At 43.9% G+C, this 15930-nt stretch overlaps 1 protein-coding gene across 1 annotated transcript in view; it reads right to left on the bottom strand.

The window, feature by feature from the left end:
• Positions 1–7741: 7741 nt before the first annotated feature.
• LOC117525998 (histone lysine acetyltransferase CREBBP-like) overlaps positions 7742–15930 on the bottom strand; it is a 228177-nt gene continuing 219988 nt past the window's right edge. Inside the window, 5 exon segments of the mRNA XM_034187989.1 lie at positions 7742–9987; positions 9990–10080; positions 10083–10661; positions 10664–11212; positions 14828–15109. Of these exon segments, the coding sequence (XP_034043880.1) occupies positions 8969–9987; positions 9990–10080; positions 10083–10661; positions 10664–11212; positions 14828–15109 (2520 nt within the window). The 3' untranslated portion in view covers positions 7742–8968.

Raw genomic sequence — 15930 nt, 5'->3', positions numbered from 1 at the left:
TACCTAAATTCTGGATCTTTTAGTGAAGCTTAGGGGTAGTGGCCGGCGATCACATTAGAATTTCTTCTGTTTTTCTTGTTGATTAATACAAATTATACAGTATTTTTGTCTTTCTGATGCCTGACTCTTTTTTTTTTCTCTCTGTTTAAGGTACAGCTCCATCCAGAGATGGGCATTGTATTTGTGTTGGCGAACCTCCTGTCCTGTGCACCAACAGCATTTCTTGTATATTCATCCGTGAATTGTTCTGTAATTTATGTCTGTAGCATGGCCCAAGCAGAGGGTCACCCCTTTGAGTCTGGTCTGCTTGAGGTTTCTTCCTCAGAGGGAGTTTTTCCTTACCACCGTTGCTCTGGGGGTTGGTAAGGTCAGACCTTACCTGTGTGAAGCGCCTTGAGGCAACTCTGTTGTGATTTGGCGGTATATAAATGAAAATAAATTGAAATTGAAAAAATTGAAATTGGATATTAACAATGAATTAACAAATTACAAATTTGGCTGAATTATCCTAATTCTAATTATGAGCTAAAGTTAAAGGATGAGCGCTGTTGTGTATAATCTAGTGAATATTTATTGTATTTTTAAATTGTGGAAACCTACACTGGTGTTTGTGTGTCAAAGGTTTACACCTCTACTTGAAATAAAAGAGGAAAAGAAATTAAAGAGTTTCATTATTGGGAGTGATTCCCAGCAAGAATCTTTGGTGGAGTGAGGGAACTGTGCTAATGCTGAACACCACAGAACAATGTCTCATGGCCAATTTGCTACTTTGCTAACTTCATATCTCCTATACAAATAATAATAACTTCATATCTCCTTATACAATAATACTTCATATCTCCTCTGATGCACACTGTTCTTTGCTTACCACGTTACACAGACAAAACACATTTTTACTTTTACACATACCATTTCAGATACTACTACAATGTGAGCAGTCACTGCATATAAATGTAAATGCAACATCGTTCAACCAATCACATACTTTACTGATCCACACTGAGGGCAACAGCCTGGCCATCTGGGTGCAGAGCTGGACAGCAGCCACTTTTCTGTTTAGTGAAGGCATCTTTCAATACAACATCTAAAATTGAAGTCTGTCTCCTGCTAATCTTTGAGCCTTCTGAGTTTGCGCTCCACAACTTACACATTAAACCGGGGGAAAAGTGGGAAAACCACACTTGAAATTTCTTTTGGGAAGTAAGTATCTTCCCTAGTGCAAGAAGGCACATCAGGAATTGAGGTCTTGTTTTCAATAAATTGTTCAGAGCTCATTTTAACTTTTTTTTTTTTTTTACTGCCTCGCTAAAACCGCTCCTTTGCTGTACAAATTCTAGTTTTTGCAAATCATGTTCAAGTGTATTAATTTTACACAATCTTGTTGATTAAGTTAGAAGCAAAGGAAATTGTCGTGTTTCTTATAATCCTTTAATTGCAGGCCCATAGTATTCATGGGTCTTCTACTGAGTTTACATTATCTGAAATAAAAAACAGTTAAAGTGTTTCTGAAATAATTGCAAAAACATTGTTTTTAAGCAGTGTTAAAACGCCACCTTGTGGCTGGAGTGCGATACCAGTTAATGTAAGCTGTGAGATAATAACACCCGGATCAGATAGAGAAATAAATGAATTACAGCAGAATGAATTTGAGAAAATACATTTTCAGGAGCCAATAGATACCTAATCCTTGAATAGCTTTTATGTCCACCAGAAATAAAGCTGTATTGTCTTGAAGAGGGATTTATTGCTTTAAATAAATCGGTAAGACTAAAATCGTTCATTAGACCTAGGAATACTACTGTAAATGTATGGATATGCTGAGAGGTATTCGATGTGTCCAGTAAGGGATCAAGAATGGCATTCATTCATTCAGACCGGTTTCCATGACAATTAGTTTGAAACGCGTATTTTTTTTTATAACCAGAAGCTAAAAACACGATTAGAAGTAGCAAGTTGGACACGAACGTACTCCATAAATATCTAAACAGCATCTGAAAAAACACACAGATTGAAAGTTTACCAGTTAATGACTGGACCATCTGTTAGCAAGTTCTTCATGGAGGTGAAGCGAACAAGTGGGACTACGAGCCGTCAGTAGCTTTCATATTCGGGCGATACTGTAAGTTTGCGTTTCTATATACAGCCATATAACAAACTAATTATTAACCTTACTAATTATTAACTTACCTTACTCGGTCTGTACAGGGAAATCAGACCTCCGTGAGATGGCGGCTTTCGTCCTATCCTCGATCTCCAAAGTCTGAATCGTTATATCAAAGTGCTGCAGTTTCACATGCTCCGCACAGTAGACGTCCTTCAAACTATCACACCAGGAGACTGGTTCACAAGTGTCAACTTAAAAGACGCCTATTTCCATGTGCCAGTGGCGCCTCATCACAGGCAGTTTCTCCACTTTGCTTTCGAAGGTCAGGCATACCAGTTCAGGGTGCTTCCTTTCGGCCTCTCTCTTGCCCCTCGTACATTTACCAGATGTATGGCTGCAGCACTAGCCCCACTGCAAGCTCTTGGATTAAGAATCCTACCCTACTTAGACGATTGGTTTGTCTGCGCTCCGACTCAGGAGCAGGCGCACAACGACACAGCTCTTCTACTGAACCATGTCTCTCATTTAGGACTCACAGTGAACTTTGCAAAGAGTTCTCTTGTTCCCAGTCAACAAACGACCTTCATCGGCATTGCCATCAACTCCCTGACTATGACTGCATCGCCATCCCCGCAGAGTGTGGACGATGTAATTCATCTCGTCTCACACATTCAACGGGCTGTGACGCTGCCTTTGGTTTGCTGCTGCTGGTGGTGATGGGCAAATTGACTGCAATGTTGCTAGTGGTACCATTGGGACTTCTGTTCTTACGTCCCCTACAGATTTGGATCAACAACCTAGGCCTCAACTCAAAGTTGTATCAGCACAGGCTTGTACGACTCTCCAACCAGTGCCTTCTGCACCTCAAACCCTGGGGGAACGTGGACTTCATCTGCAAGGGGGTCCCTCTAGGCTCTGTTCCTTCTCACCGAGAGGTGGTTGTTACAGATGCATCACTCAAAGGTTGGGGGGCCGTGTGGAATCACAGGATGGCAAGGGGTGTCTGGAGTCCCCAGGAGAGACTCCAACACAAACGTGCTGGAGCTTCGCGCTGTGCGACTGGCTCTCAAGCATTTCCTCCCAGCCCTGAGAGGAAGACATGTTCTTGTCCGGTCGGACAACACGTCAACAGTCTATCACATAAACCATCAGGGGGGCACCAGGTCCAATCACTCATTGGCAGAAACTCGGAAGCTTCTCTTATGGGCGTTGCCTCGCCTTCAGAGTGTCAGCGCAGTTCATCTGCCCGGTGTACAGAACAGCGCAGCGGATTTATTCTCCAGACAGAAACCACCACCGGGAGAGTGGAGATTGAACCCGATTGTGGTCCAAATGATCTGGCAGAAATATGGTGCAGCGGAAGTGGACCTTTTCGCTTCAAGCACCTCGACACATTGCCCACGATGGTACTCCCTCTTGAAACCAGACAGCCCGCTGGGGCAGGATGCATTGGCTCACCCGTGGCCTAATTGCCTCCTTTATGCCTTCCCTCCTCTCCCGCTGCTGATGTTGACACTGCACAGGATAGATCAGCGCAGCCACAGGGTGCTGCTGGTTGCTCCATTCTGGCCTGGCAGGATTTGGTTTCCCATGGTTCACAAACTCCTCAAGGGAGAACCTTGGGCTCTCCCGGAGAGGAAGGATTTGTTGTCACAGCTACAGGGGAGGATTTGGCACCCTCACCCAGAAGGCCTTCAACTGTATGTGTGGCCATTGAGGGACCAGACTCCTTGTTAAGTTCTTGTGACCAGGCTGTTGTTCAGACTATCCTTAATTCACGTGCTGCTTCTACCAGGGCTTTGTATGACAACAGATGGAAGCTGTTTGCGCGGTGGTGTGAGAAACAAAAGTTAGACCCGGAGCATTGCCCTGTGCCTATTCTCCTCACATATTTACAAGAACTGCTGGAGAAAGGACTTTCTGTCGCTACCTTGAAGCTTTATGTTGCTGCAATCTCTGCCCAGCACGTCTACGTTGATGGCCAGTCAGTGGGTTCACACCTCTTAGTGTGTCGTTTTTTGAAAGGTGCTCTACGATTGCGGCCTCCAAGGCTTGCACGCGTACCTTCATGGGACCTTCCTCTAGTCCTGGAAGGTTTAAGCTTATCCTCTTTCGAACCAGTTGAAAGTGCTGATCTTAAATGGGTGTCAGTGAAGACTGCCTTTCTACTTGCACTGTCTTTGGCTAAGCGGGTGGGAGAGCTCCATGCCCTCTCAGTCGCTGGGGACTGTTTGCGATGGAATTCTGACGGATCTGGGGTTACGCTGTGGCCTAATCCGTCGTTTTTACCCAAGAGAATTTCAACTTTTCATGTTAACCAGCCAGTTTCCTTGGCTGTGTATGTCCCGCATTCTGATCCAGGATTATCTGTTTCAGGTTCCCTGTGTCCTGTCCGAATGTTGAAGCAGTACATTAGTGCGACTGCCGGGATCCGGAAAACGGATGCCCTGTTTGTGTGTTACGGTGATCACAAAAGAGGCTGTGCTGTCTCAAAGCAGCGACTCTCGCATTGGGTAGTGGATGCCATTTTACAAGTATACAGGTCCAGAGATCTTCAGCCTCCTAAGGTTACGTGCCATTCCACCAGAGGGGTGTCCACCTCCTGGGCTGCACTGAGAGGTGTCCCTTTGAGTGATATTTGTGCTGCTGCTACGTGGGCTTCGTCCTGTACCTTTGCCCGCTATTACAGACTGAATGTGGCCGCTCCTCCTGCGGTTTTTTCGGCAGTGTTGTCTGCCTCCACTCCCCACTGCTGATGCGAGGTGAGTGTGACTCTTCGTGACCTTGTTGGTATTAAGTCATCCAGGTGCTAAAGCACCGCCCTCTGGCGGTCAGGAGGAATGAAATAGAACGAGAGTTACGAATGTAACTACGGTTCTATGAATTCCGGATGACCGCCAGAGTTGCTTGTCACTCAGTCTTGCGAGTTCATTCCGAAAAGAAGCGAGCGCTGGGTGCATCTGGTATATAAAGACAACCAGTGACGTCACCCAGGTCACATTCAATGGTGTGACTTTGTTGGTATATATTCTCGACCTCTGTGCTGCGCACATGTAGTTATCCAGGTGCTAAAGCACCGCCCTCTGGCGGTCATCCGGAATTCATAGAACCGTAGTTACATTCGTAACTCTCGTTTTTGAGCCGCACCACACCATGCAGCAGAGCGCACCTCCACAGAGGCAGAAAATAGCACTGAAACTGGTGCAGCATGACACACGCGACTGTGTGCACACATTAAAACGCGAACACACGCAGCTGCAAGTATGAACGAACACTGTTAAAGGCTGAGTACGCACGTATTTCGGCAGTATTTAAATGAAACACAACACTGCAATGAGCAGCTCTACGAATACGCCACTGTGAAAGCCCCTAAAGGTACTCCTGGCATTAATTTTTTTTTTGCATTCTTCCCCCCCCTAAAATTTTCTCAACGGATTTGGACGTTTCACAAAATGGACCCCCAGGACTGTCAAATCCACGGATCTGCATAAAAATCTCATCCCTACATATGTCAGAACAAGATCTAAAGTGTGGTTAAAGTGGTGGGTGGGCTCATTTACATTTTGAGCGAAGCCAACTGAGTCTAATAGATTAAATGCAGTGTTGAGGCTGTCACTCTCAGCATCTATGTGGATGTTAAAATCACCCACTATAATTAGCAAAATATCAGATATATGTTTTAGTTTTAAAGTAATGTTAATTTTTAAGGTTTTGTGAGCACATGCTGTGCCTAGCAGTGCATTATGGGTAGGATGATGTAATCTCAGTACGATCACGACAGGACAATTGCATTTCAGACACTCTGTTCAGGCTCCACGGACAACAGCATTAACCTCTACTGCCTAAAACTCTCGTGAATATATTCTCTGGCTTTATAGACTTTATTGTATTTGCGTTTGTTAAATTCCACACATTTTAAATGTAGCAGACAGGGATTATCTGGAATTTTGTTTTCAAGGCCTCTACTGCTATCTACTGGCCAGTAGTGTTCATGGCAGTATTCTCCTAAGTACTAAGCATCTGGGCACCAAATCAACTTTTTGGCTTTGCAAATGTTTTTTTTTTTTTTTTTAACAAATGAAGTTTAAAAACAAACGGCAAAAAAAACAAAAACAAAAAACAACATTACAAGACAGCTCTGCGGTGTTTGCACAGGCACAGTGCGAGCGGTTAGATGCGTGTAGCTCTTCAGCAGCAGGATACCCTCACGACGGTCGACCAGAATAATATCAAACAGGTTAGATTTTCATTGGACCATACGATCGGTGATCAGGAGGTGGTCCTGAGATGTTAAACGCAGCTTGTTACTCCATGTACACTACACGATACAGGACGCGTGATTAACCTGAAACTCGGTCCAAAAAAATTCCTGCATGAAAAATCATCTCGCACAGTGTAAAGCACATTTTACATCATAATAAAATGTGCACACATTCTCTACACATGCAAAACATTTTGTGATGACACTTCCAGGGCTCCGTAAAAATGCCTGTTTTTACAAATAAAAAAAAATGGAATATTTTACAAAAGCACATTTATCTGTAAACACCAACACACGACAGACATTACATTAACGTGTTGGTTTACATAATGAATGACTGAACCAATCAGTGTTTAGCAGAGGCACTTTTACCCAGAATCCTTTGCGATCTGTCTGTGTTTGATACAAAACCTCAGAATTAGTGCATTATTCAACATTAAAAGATATATGCTATATTTTAACTTTGTACAAATGACAGAATTGACATTAATGGAGTTATTCTATCGGTATTAATGTTATTTATAAATCAAAACCATAAGTCAGCATGACTTTATTTTTCAAGACCTCCGCCTGACCGGAGCGTTGTGACTGATAGAGAGTTGGCTTTATGGCTGCTCTCAGAGTGCCTCTGTGCTGGGAGCTCTGTAGTAAACAAGTGCTTCCAGCAGGGGCAGAATGTTCAAAGACAAAAGCGTGATCTCATTGTTTGGGTCTGTTGTTACTTTTAATATTACTAGAAGCTATTGTAGCATTAAAACTTAAATTTGCTTTATTAGTAGTTGTAAATGTACCAGAGACAATATTGGAATTTATCTGTTATCAGTTATCTGTAACTTCCGATACATTTTGGGTGGTTTATTGTTATATCTTTATTGAAGATAACTTTTCAGTTATCTGATTATCTGTTATCGAAGTTAATTTTTTGGTTATCTGTGCCCACCACTGTGGCCAACCTAAGGCACACCTGTGCAATAACCATGCTGTCTAATCTAATCTTGGTATGCCACACCTGTGAGGAGGGATGGATTATCTCAGCAAAGGAGAAGTGCTCACTAACAGATTTAGACAGATTTGTTAATAGTTGAGAGAAATCTTTTTGTATGTAGAAAATGTTTCAGATCTTTGAGTCCAGCTCATGAAAAATGGCAGCAAAAACTAAAGTATTGCTTTTACATTTTTGTTCAGAATATTTCCATTACCAATTTCAGAGAAGTAGCAAACAATAGAGGGTTGTTGCTTTTCTCACAATTGTACAGACATCTTGTCTCTAGTTCAGGTATTTCCAATGCTACAGTCACAAGACAAAACTTTCTCACCATTAAACAACTTAATGCCAACTGGAAAGTCAGTAAGGTCACATTTAGACTGAGGTTTTCTGTTGCACAGTTTATTTAACAATATGGTATAGAAGTAAGAAATGCATCTTTTACCAGTTTATACAGTGATTTCATTCTCTCTTCCTTATAGTTATAGTACTTTGCTTAACTCGATTTACAATAGGAGAAAAAGTAAATCCCCCTAATTCAAGTTTGTATGAAGAATGAGGGCTGATAACAGTTTTCCCTCAGGCTGAATCTCAAATGCACCATTTGTCCCTTAATAACACACAGCTTAGTGTAAAATTTAGAGGATGGGACATCATCCAAAATGTGGCCTAGATACAACTGGTGATCATTCCTCCTCAGCTTAGGGGGCTGGTCTTTCTCTTGCTCTCTTTACACTTTACATTTTTATGAAAAAGGCATGACAATTTCTTTTTCAAAGTAATAACCACAATTTTCTACACCTGTGAGACAGTTTTCTTTTTCCAGGCCACTGAGATGTAGGTTGCAGTCGTTGAGATCTACGTGTATGAAACCATTCAGAGCTCTTCTTTTAGTGACGAACTGTTTGCATCAGTGTCTTCATGTGTGCCTGCATACATGCCTGTGTCTACACAACCTGCCACAGTCCATTTCCTATTTAATACAACTGAGTGCTTTCATACACAAAAAGCAACAGAGAGGTTTGTCCTTGAACACAATCTTGGAGTACTGGTACAACACTAGATTACAAGAGCCAGGAGTGACAGCTTTAGACAAAAACCTGGCATAACTCTTGACAAATTATTTTACAATTTTGACACAAAAATGCTTAGTTCCCATCCCTCCCAAAGGTACAAAATGAAACAATATGAATAATATAATGCAATTGTACATTTCTTAAAAAAATTGAAGAAAGGCATGGAACCACATCAGAAACAAAGTAAAATAAACAGAATGGAAAACACATTTGGTCTCAACTAAAATGACATCTTTTCTATTTAAATTTCACTGAATCAACTTGCAAATCCCTCAAAATTTTTAGGAAGAATTTCCAATCACTTGGGCTGAAGAACCACTTACAACCCCAAAGAACAGTTAACTTCTTAAAATTTATCCATTATTAACCAATTTGCCTTTCATTTTACAACAGCTCAAAGATTTTACATAACAGTACAAAAAACTTCTGAACTTTAGAACGAAGAAAGCCCTCGAGTAGGGGGATGAGTTCAGGGAAACTAGAAAGAGAAGAGGGAGGATGGGTCCCAAGGAATAAGATTGCTTCCTTTTTCAGTATAAATGCTACAATCCTTCTACAAACTTCTCCAGAGTGTCCCCTGTAGTATCTCCCACTATCCCCAGGTCACTGTTCAGGCCACCTCTGTTAGGTGTGCTAAGCTGTGGTAGCATTGCACTCTGTTCTGGTGTCCCCAAATGTCCCTGCTCCATGGACCCTGACAAGGGGCCCCCAAGGCCAGGATGAGGAGACCCTGAGTGGGGTGGTGGCGGATGCTGTGGTGAAGGCTGGGGCTGACTTTGGACCTGTGGTGAGGGACTGGAATGTGGCGGTAATTGAGGCTGCTGTTGCAAAGGTGGACAGGGGGATTGTACTGGTGCAGGGGAGCGGACTTGGTTTCCAAGGGCACTGGCCAGTGCAGGTTGGCCATGTAGATGGGCTCCACCCTGAGGCTGCCCAGTCAGCAGGTGGGTTTGAGGGCTCATAGGGCTGGATTGAACAGGGGAGCCCATCTGCTGCTTCAGTACAGCCTGCTGTTGTTGAGGAAGTTGTTGTTGCTGAAGCATTCGTTGGTGCAACAAGTTCTGAGTGGAGTCTAAGCCCATGCCTGGCTGTCCCATCTGTGTCATGGGTGGGAGCTGTCCCATAGGTCCACCACCACCTCCTGCACCTGCCTGCATGGCTATTTGTTGTTGCTGCTGCATGCGGAGCTGGGAATATGTTGCTGCTGTACCCTGAGCAGGAAACTGGTTGGGGTGGCCTTGCTGCATCACTCCCTGTTGTTGCTGCTGTTGCTGTCTTAAGAGCTGCCGACGGTAAAGGTCCTGGATCTGAGGGTTGGGATTGTGTGCTGGATTTATCAGTTGCCCCTGAGTCCCTAAGGCAGCTATACCCTGTGAGGGAGGCTGTGGGAGGGGCATTCCAGGCCTCTGTACTGTTGCTCCGGGCATGGCCATGGCCTGCATTGCTGGCATACCAGGCTGCTGTGGCTGCTGCTGAACTACTTGCTGCTGTGGCTGGTTTGCATACTTAGCTGTTCGCTGTTTGATGAAAGCCGCCATCAGTTGTGGGTTTGATTTCAAGTATTGAGGACCTGCTGCTGCTGAGGAGAGCTGGGAGATTTCAGGGTTCGGAGAAGATCCTGAAGGGCATTAGGTGCGATAGCACCAGGTCTCTGGGGGAGGTCTGAGGTCGAGTACCAGGTTGCTGAGGTATTAGCATTCTCTGGGCCTGCTGAGGTTGCTGCACCTGGGGCATCATAGCTCGCTGCATTGGCATAGCTTGCTGTGGGGACTGGCCTTGCGGAATTCCAGGCTGTTGATTCTGTGCTGCCTGCATGGCACCGGCAGGTCCAAGCCACTGACCTGGACCCATGCCAGGTTGCATAACCTGGGGTCCCCGTGGCCCTGGAACCATCTGCATGGATGGCTGCATTGGTCCGGTCATGCGCTGCTGTGGCTGTTGGGGATTTACGGGCAAGCCATTCATGCTGACCCGGTAGTTTTGCTGGTTCTGCTGGGCCTGGGCCATCATTTCAATGTGCCGTGCCATCTTAACTGCAGCAAGGGGAGGCTGCTGTTGCGGCAGCTGCTGGGGTTGCTGGGGAGGTTGGGGAAGTGTTGACTGTTGCTGGTGTAGAGGGGAGACCTGGGGACCAGATTTGCCTTGGGATGCAGATGCTTGAGGCTGGCCATTGCGAGGCGCATTTGGAAAGGAGGGAGACGTTACACCCGTAGAGTTGAGAGACTGTGGTTGGTGGAGAGTGGCTGCTGAGGTGTCTGTGGGGTGTTAGGCTGGGTATGGGAATTGGGTGTACTAGGGGCAGCTGAGGCAGGTGGGGATGGTAGGGGCATAGTTCTGCCTTGCATGGTGGCCATTCTCCTCCTCATCATCTGAGCCTGCTGGAGCCTGTGCTGCAGTTGCTGTTGGCGAAGCTTCTGCTTGATGTTTAGACAGAATGGGACAGGGCACTTGTTCTCCTGGCAATGCTTTGCATGGTAACAGCATAAAGCAATAAGTTGTTTGCACACAGGGCATCCACCATTGGTTTTGCGCTTGCATCCTTTTGTGTGCTGCACCACTCTCTTCATCTTCTGGCAGGACGGCAGAGAACAGTTGGCATTGCGACACTGACAAGCGTGGACCAGAGACTGGATGCAGCGTTGGATACTTAAGCGCCGGCTTTCTTGTGGGCTTTTTGAGGCCTCTCCACTCTGACTGTTGCTGTCATCATCCAGACCAAGGCCCCACTTCACCATCTGATGCTCATGGCCCTTGGTGTTGTAGCAGTTAATACACAGATCAAAATCCTGAGGAAACAAAAGAAAAGTAATTCACATAACTGCATCCAGAGCAGGCCAATTGTAAAAAATACTTTTCCAGTTTCTTGCACTTCCAAGAGTAATAAAACAAACAAAAGATCGAACCCAACTACAACCTAAATTCAGTGAAGTTGGGACGTTGTGTAAAATGTAAATAAAACAGAATACAATGATTTGCAATCCTCTTCATCCTATATTAAACAGAATACACCACAAAGACAAGATATTAATGTTCAAACTGATAGACTATTGTTTTTTGTGCAAATATTTGCTCATTTTGAAATGGATGCCTGCAACACGTTTCAAAAAAGCTGGAACAGTGGTATGTTTACCACTGTGTTACATCACCTTTCCTTCTAACAACACTCAATAAGTGTTTGGGAACTGAGGACACTAATTGTTGAAGCTTCGTAGGTGGAATTCTTTCCCATTCTTGCTTGATGTACGCCTTTAGTTGTTCAACAGTCCATGGTCTCCGTTGTCATATTTTGCGCTTCATAATGTGCCACACATTTTCAATGGGTAACAGGTCTGTCCTGCAGGCAAGCCAGTCTAGTACCAGCACTCTTTTACTATGAAGCCACACTGTTGTAACGTGCAGAATGTGGCTTGGCATTGTCTTGCTGAAATAAGCAGGGACGTCCCTGAAAAAGACGTTGCTTGGATGGCAGCATGTGTTGCTCCAAAACCTGGATGTACCTTTCAGCATTGATGGTGCCATCACAGATGTGTAAGTTGCCCATTCCATGGGCACTAACACACTCCCATACCATCACAGATGCTGGCTTTTGAACTTTGCGCTGGTAACAATCTGGATGGTCTTTTTCCGCTTTTGTCCAGAGGACACAACATCCATGATTTCAAAAAACAATTTGAAATGTGGACTCATCAGACTACAGCACACTTTTCCACTTTGAATCTGTCCATTTCAAATGAGCTCAGGCCCAGAGAAGGCGGCGGCGTTTCTGGATGTTGTTGATGTATGGCTTTTGTATGGTTTTTCCCTTTGCTAGAGTTTTAACTGCACTTGTAGATGTATTGACAAACTGTGTTAACTGACAATAGTTTTCTGAAGTGTTCCTGAGCCCATGCCGTAACACAATGATATCAGTTTTTAATGCAGTGCCGCCTGAGGGATAGAAGGTCGCGGACATTCAATGTTGGTTTTGGGCCTTGCCGCTTACGTGTTTAAAGTTCTCCAGATTCTCTGAATCTTCTAATTATATTATGGACTGTGGATGATGGAATCCCCAAATTCCTTGCAATTGAACATTGAGAAACATTGTCCTTAAACTATTAGACTATTTTTTCATGCAGTTGTTCACAAAGTGGTGATCCTCACCCCATTGTTATTGTACTTGGCCCCACAAATCTTAGAAGCATGGTGTCTAACCAGATCGTTACTCTGGATGGCATTTCCCTGATCTCTAGTAATACTGTGGAAATCTTGGAGTTATTTTGATCAGGATATGTCATTCAAAGCGCATATTAAACAAATATGTAGGACTGCCTTTTTGCATTTACGCAATATCTCTAAAATCAATCAATCAATCAATCAACTTTTTTTTTATATAGCGCCAAATCACAACAAACAGTTGCCCCAAGGCGCTTTATATTGTAAGGCAAGGCCATACAACAATCATGAAAAACCCCAACGGTCAAAACGACCCCCTGTGAGCAAGCACTTGGCAACAGGTGGGAAGGAAAAACTCCCTCTTAACAGGAAGAACCTCCAGCAGAACCAGGCTCAGGGAGGGGCAGTCTTCTGCTGAGACTGGTTGGGGCTGAGGGAAAGAACCAGGAAAAAGACATGCTGTGGAGGGGGGCAGAGATCGATCACTAATGATTAAATGCGGAGTGATGCATACAGAGCAAAAGAGAAAGAAACAGTGCATCATGGGAAACCCCCCCACAGTCTACGTCTAAAATCAGAAAGGTCTTGTCTCAGAGTGATGCTGAAAAACTAATTCATGCATTATTTCCTCTAGGCTGGACTATTGTAATTCATTATTATCAGGTTGTCCTAAAAGTTCCCTAAAAAGCCCTTCAGTTGGTTCAGAATGCTGCAGCTAGAGTACTGACGGGACTAGCAGGAGAGAGGCATATCTCACCCGTGTTGGCCTCTCTTCATTGGCTTCCTGTTAATTCTAGAATAGAATTTAAAATTCTTCTTCTACTTATAAGGCTTTGAATAATCAGGTCCCATCTTATCTTAGGGACCTCGTAGTACCATATTACCACCATTAGAGCGCTTCGCTCTCAGACTGCGGGCTTACTTGTAGTTCCTAGGGTTTGTAAGAGTAGAATGGGAGGCAGAGCCTTCAGCTTTCAGGCTCCTCTCCTGTGGAACCAGCTCCCAATTCAGATCAGGGAGACAGATACCCTCTCTACTTTTAAGATTAGGCTTAAAACTTTCCTTTTCGCTAAGGCTTATAGTTAGGCTGGATCGGGTGACCCTGGACCATCCTTGGTTATGTTGCTTTAGACGTAGACTGTGGGGGGGTTCCCATGATGCACTGTTTCTTTCTTTTTTTGCTCCGTATGCATCACTCTGCATTAATCATTAGTGATCGATCTCTGCCCCCCTTCTCGGCATGTCTTTTCCTGGTTCTTTCCCTCAGCCCAACCAGTCTCAGCAGAAGACTGCCCCTCCCTGAGCCTGGTTCTGCTGGAGGTTTCTTCCTGTTAAAAGGGAGTTTTTCCTTCCCACTGTGGCCAAGTGCTTGCTCATAGGGGGTCGTTTTGACCGTTGGGGTTTTTCATGGTTATTGTATGGCCTTGCCTTGCAATATGGAGCGCCTTGGGGCAACTGTTTGTTGTGATTTGGCGCTATATAAGAAAAAAGTTGATTGATTGATTGATCTTTGCTTGTGAACAGCTGAGTCTTTTGGGGATGCTCCTTTTATACCCAATCATGACACTCACAATTAGTGTCCTCAGTTCCCAAACGCTTATTGAGTGTTGTTAGAAGGAAAGGTGATGTAACACAGCAATAAACATACTACTGTCCCAGCTTTTTTGAAACATGTTACAGGCATCCATTTCAAAATGAGCAAATATTTGCACAAAAACAAAGTTTATCAGTTTGAACATTAAATATCTTGTCTTTGTGGTGTATTCAACTGAATATAGGTTGAACAGGATTTGCAAATCATTGTACTCTGTTTTATTTACATTTCACACAATGTCCCAACTTCACTGGAATTGTGGTTGTACAAATACAGTTCCAGTTTTTACTCGAAAAACTGCTAAAACTGGTGCTGATTTAAGGACATTGTGTATTCAGTCAAATATCAGTGAAACCAAGAGAATATTGAAAAACTAGTACAAAGCAAGAAGATGGGCAGCAGATCAGGATTACAGCACATCAGCAGTATGAAGAGATTACATACATTCTGATCCATTAATCACAAATTTTCACCAGGATAAAAGCACAGCTAACAAGTTTCTGAAAACCATACATTGAACTCCCACACATAGTTTCTCAGTAGGAAGTAGTTATCTCAAGCAGCAGCTGGTGTGCAATTATCTTTATAATTAAAACTTTATCACTGCATGGTTTCACCCACTTAAAAAAACACATGTCTGAAAACAGTATCTCACCTCACAGACTGTACAGTGCCAGCGTGTCTCCACATGGTGCTTGCACTCATTACACGTGTAGACAAAGCGGTCCTGGCCCTGGTTGTGGAGCTCAACCAACATGCACATTGTGCTCCACTTACACCTCCTCAAAGAGCTGAACTCCCAATGTTTGTCCCTGGCCAACGTCAGGAAGGCATCACGGCCGTCCATGAGATCACAGGAGAGCAAGGGGTCAGGGTCAACAATGGGTGGCAGGCTGTTGGCTATCGGGCTGGAGTGGAGGTGAATCACAAAGAAGACCTTCAACACATGGAGAGAAATCAGAGTAAGAAAAGCACAGTGACAAACTGACAGCATTCAAACACATTCAGTACAGATTTTCAGAAACACCAGACAGTATTTGTAAAACTACCACACAATGTAAAGCTGTGCTGTGTTTATCGACTGCTAGGTTTTTGTGATCAACTTTTTATTTTCTTTTTATGTCAGAAATATAATCAGTCACATAATCAGTGTAAACATACAACTGTTAAGAAATTGTAGCACAACCAATATATTTGATACATAAAAAAAGAGAAAAAGGGGGTAAAAAACAAAACAATAGAGCAAACAAAACCCCACACACACAACCCTGTGGCAACCCCTCCCACCCCAATTACAAGTTTCCAAATAAAGCATGTTGAGCAATGACTCAAAAATTTTAAGTGAAATGAAAACAAGTTACAGATATTATTTTATCTTTACTGCCATTTCTTGCCATGTCAAACGGATACTAGTTTCAGCATCATGCATTCTTGCCACTGATAGTTCCATATGAATGAAAAAGCAATTCTCAGCCAACGATCCCGCAACAGTGTAGAGAGGTCATCAGCATGCCACCAACTACAGGAGATCATCCCCCAAACCTGTGGAAAAGCCCCGACTAGCTGAGGAGTTGAACATGTTTTATTCCAGGTTTGAAAGGGACCCTCTCACACCCAAATGACAATGGACTGCCTGACCCCTAGAAACCTCTTCCCCCTCCTCTTTGCAACACAACCCGCACGACCGATCTGTGAAGAGGAAGTATGCCAGTACTTTCGCAAACAGAAGATCAAAAAGGCTCCAAGACCTGATGCTGA

Source organism: Thalassophryne amazonica, chromosome 15 (assembly GCF_902500255.1).
Source record: "Thalassophryne amazonica chromosome 15, fThaAma1.1, whole genome shotgun sequence".
Classification (NCBI taxonomy): domain Eukaryota; kingdom Metazoa; phylum Chordata; class Actinopteri; order Batrachoidiformes; family Batrachoididae; genus Thalassophryne; species Thalassophryne amazonica.
This window is presented reverse-complemented; position numbering and strand designations above follow the sequence as displayed.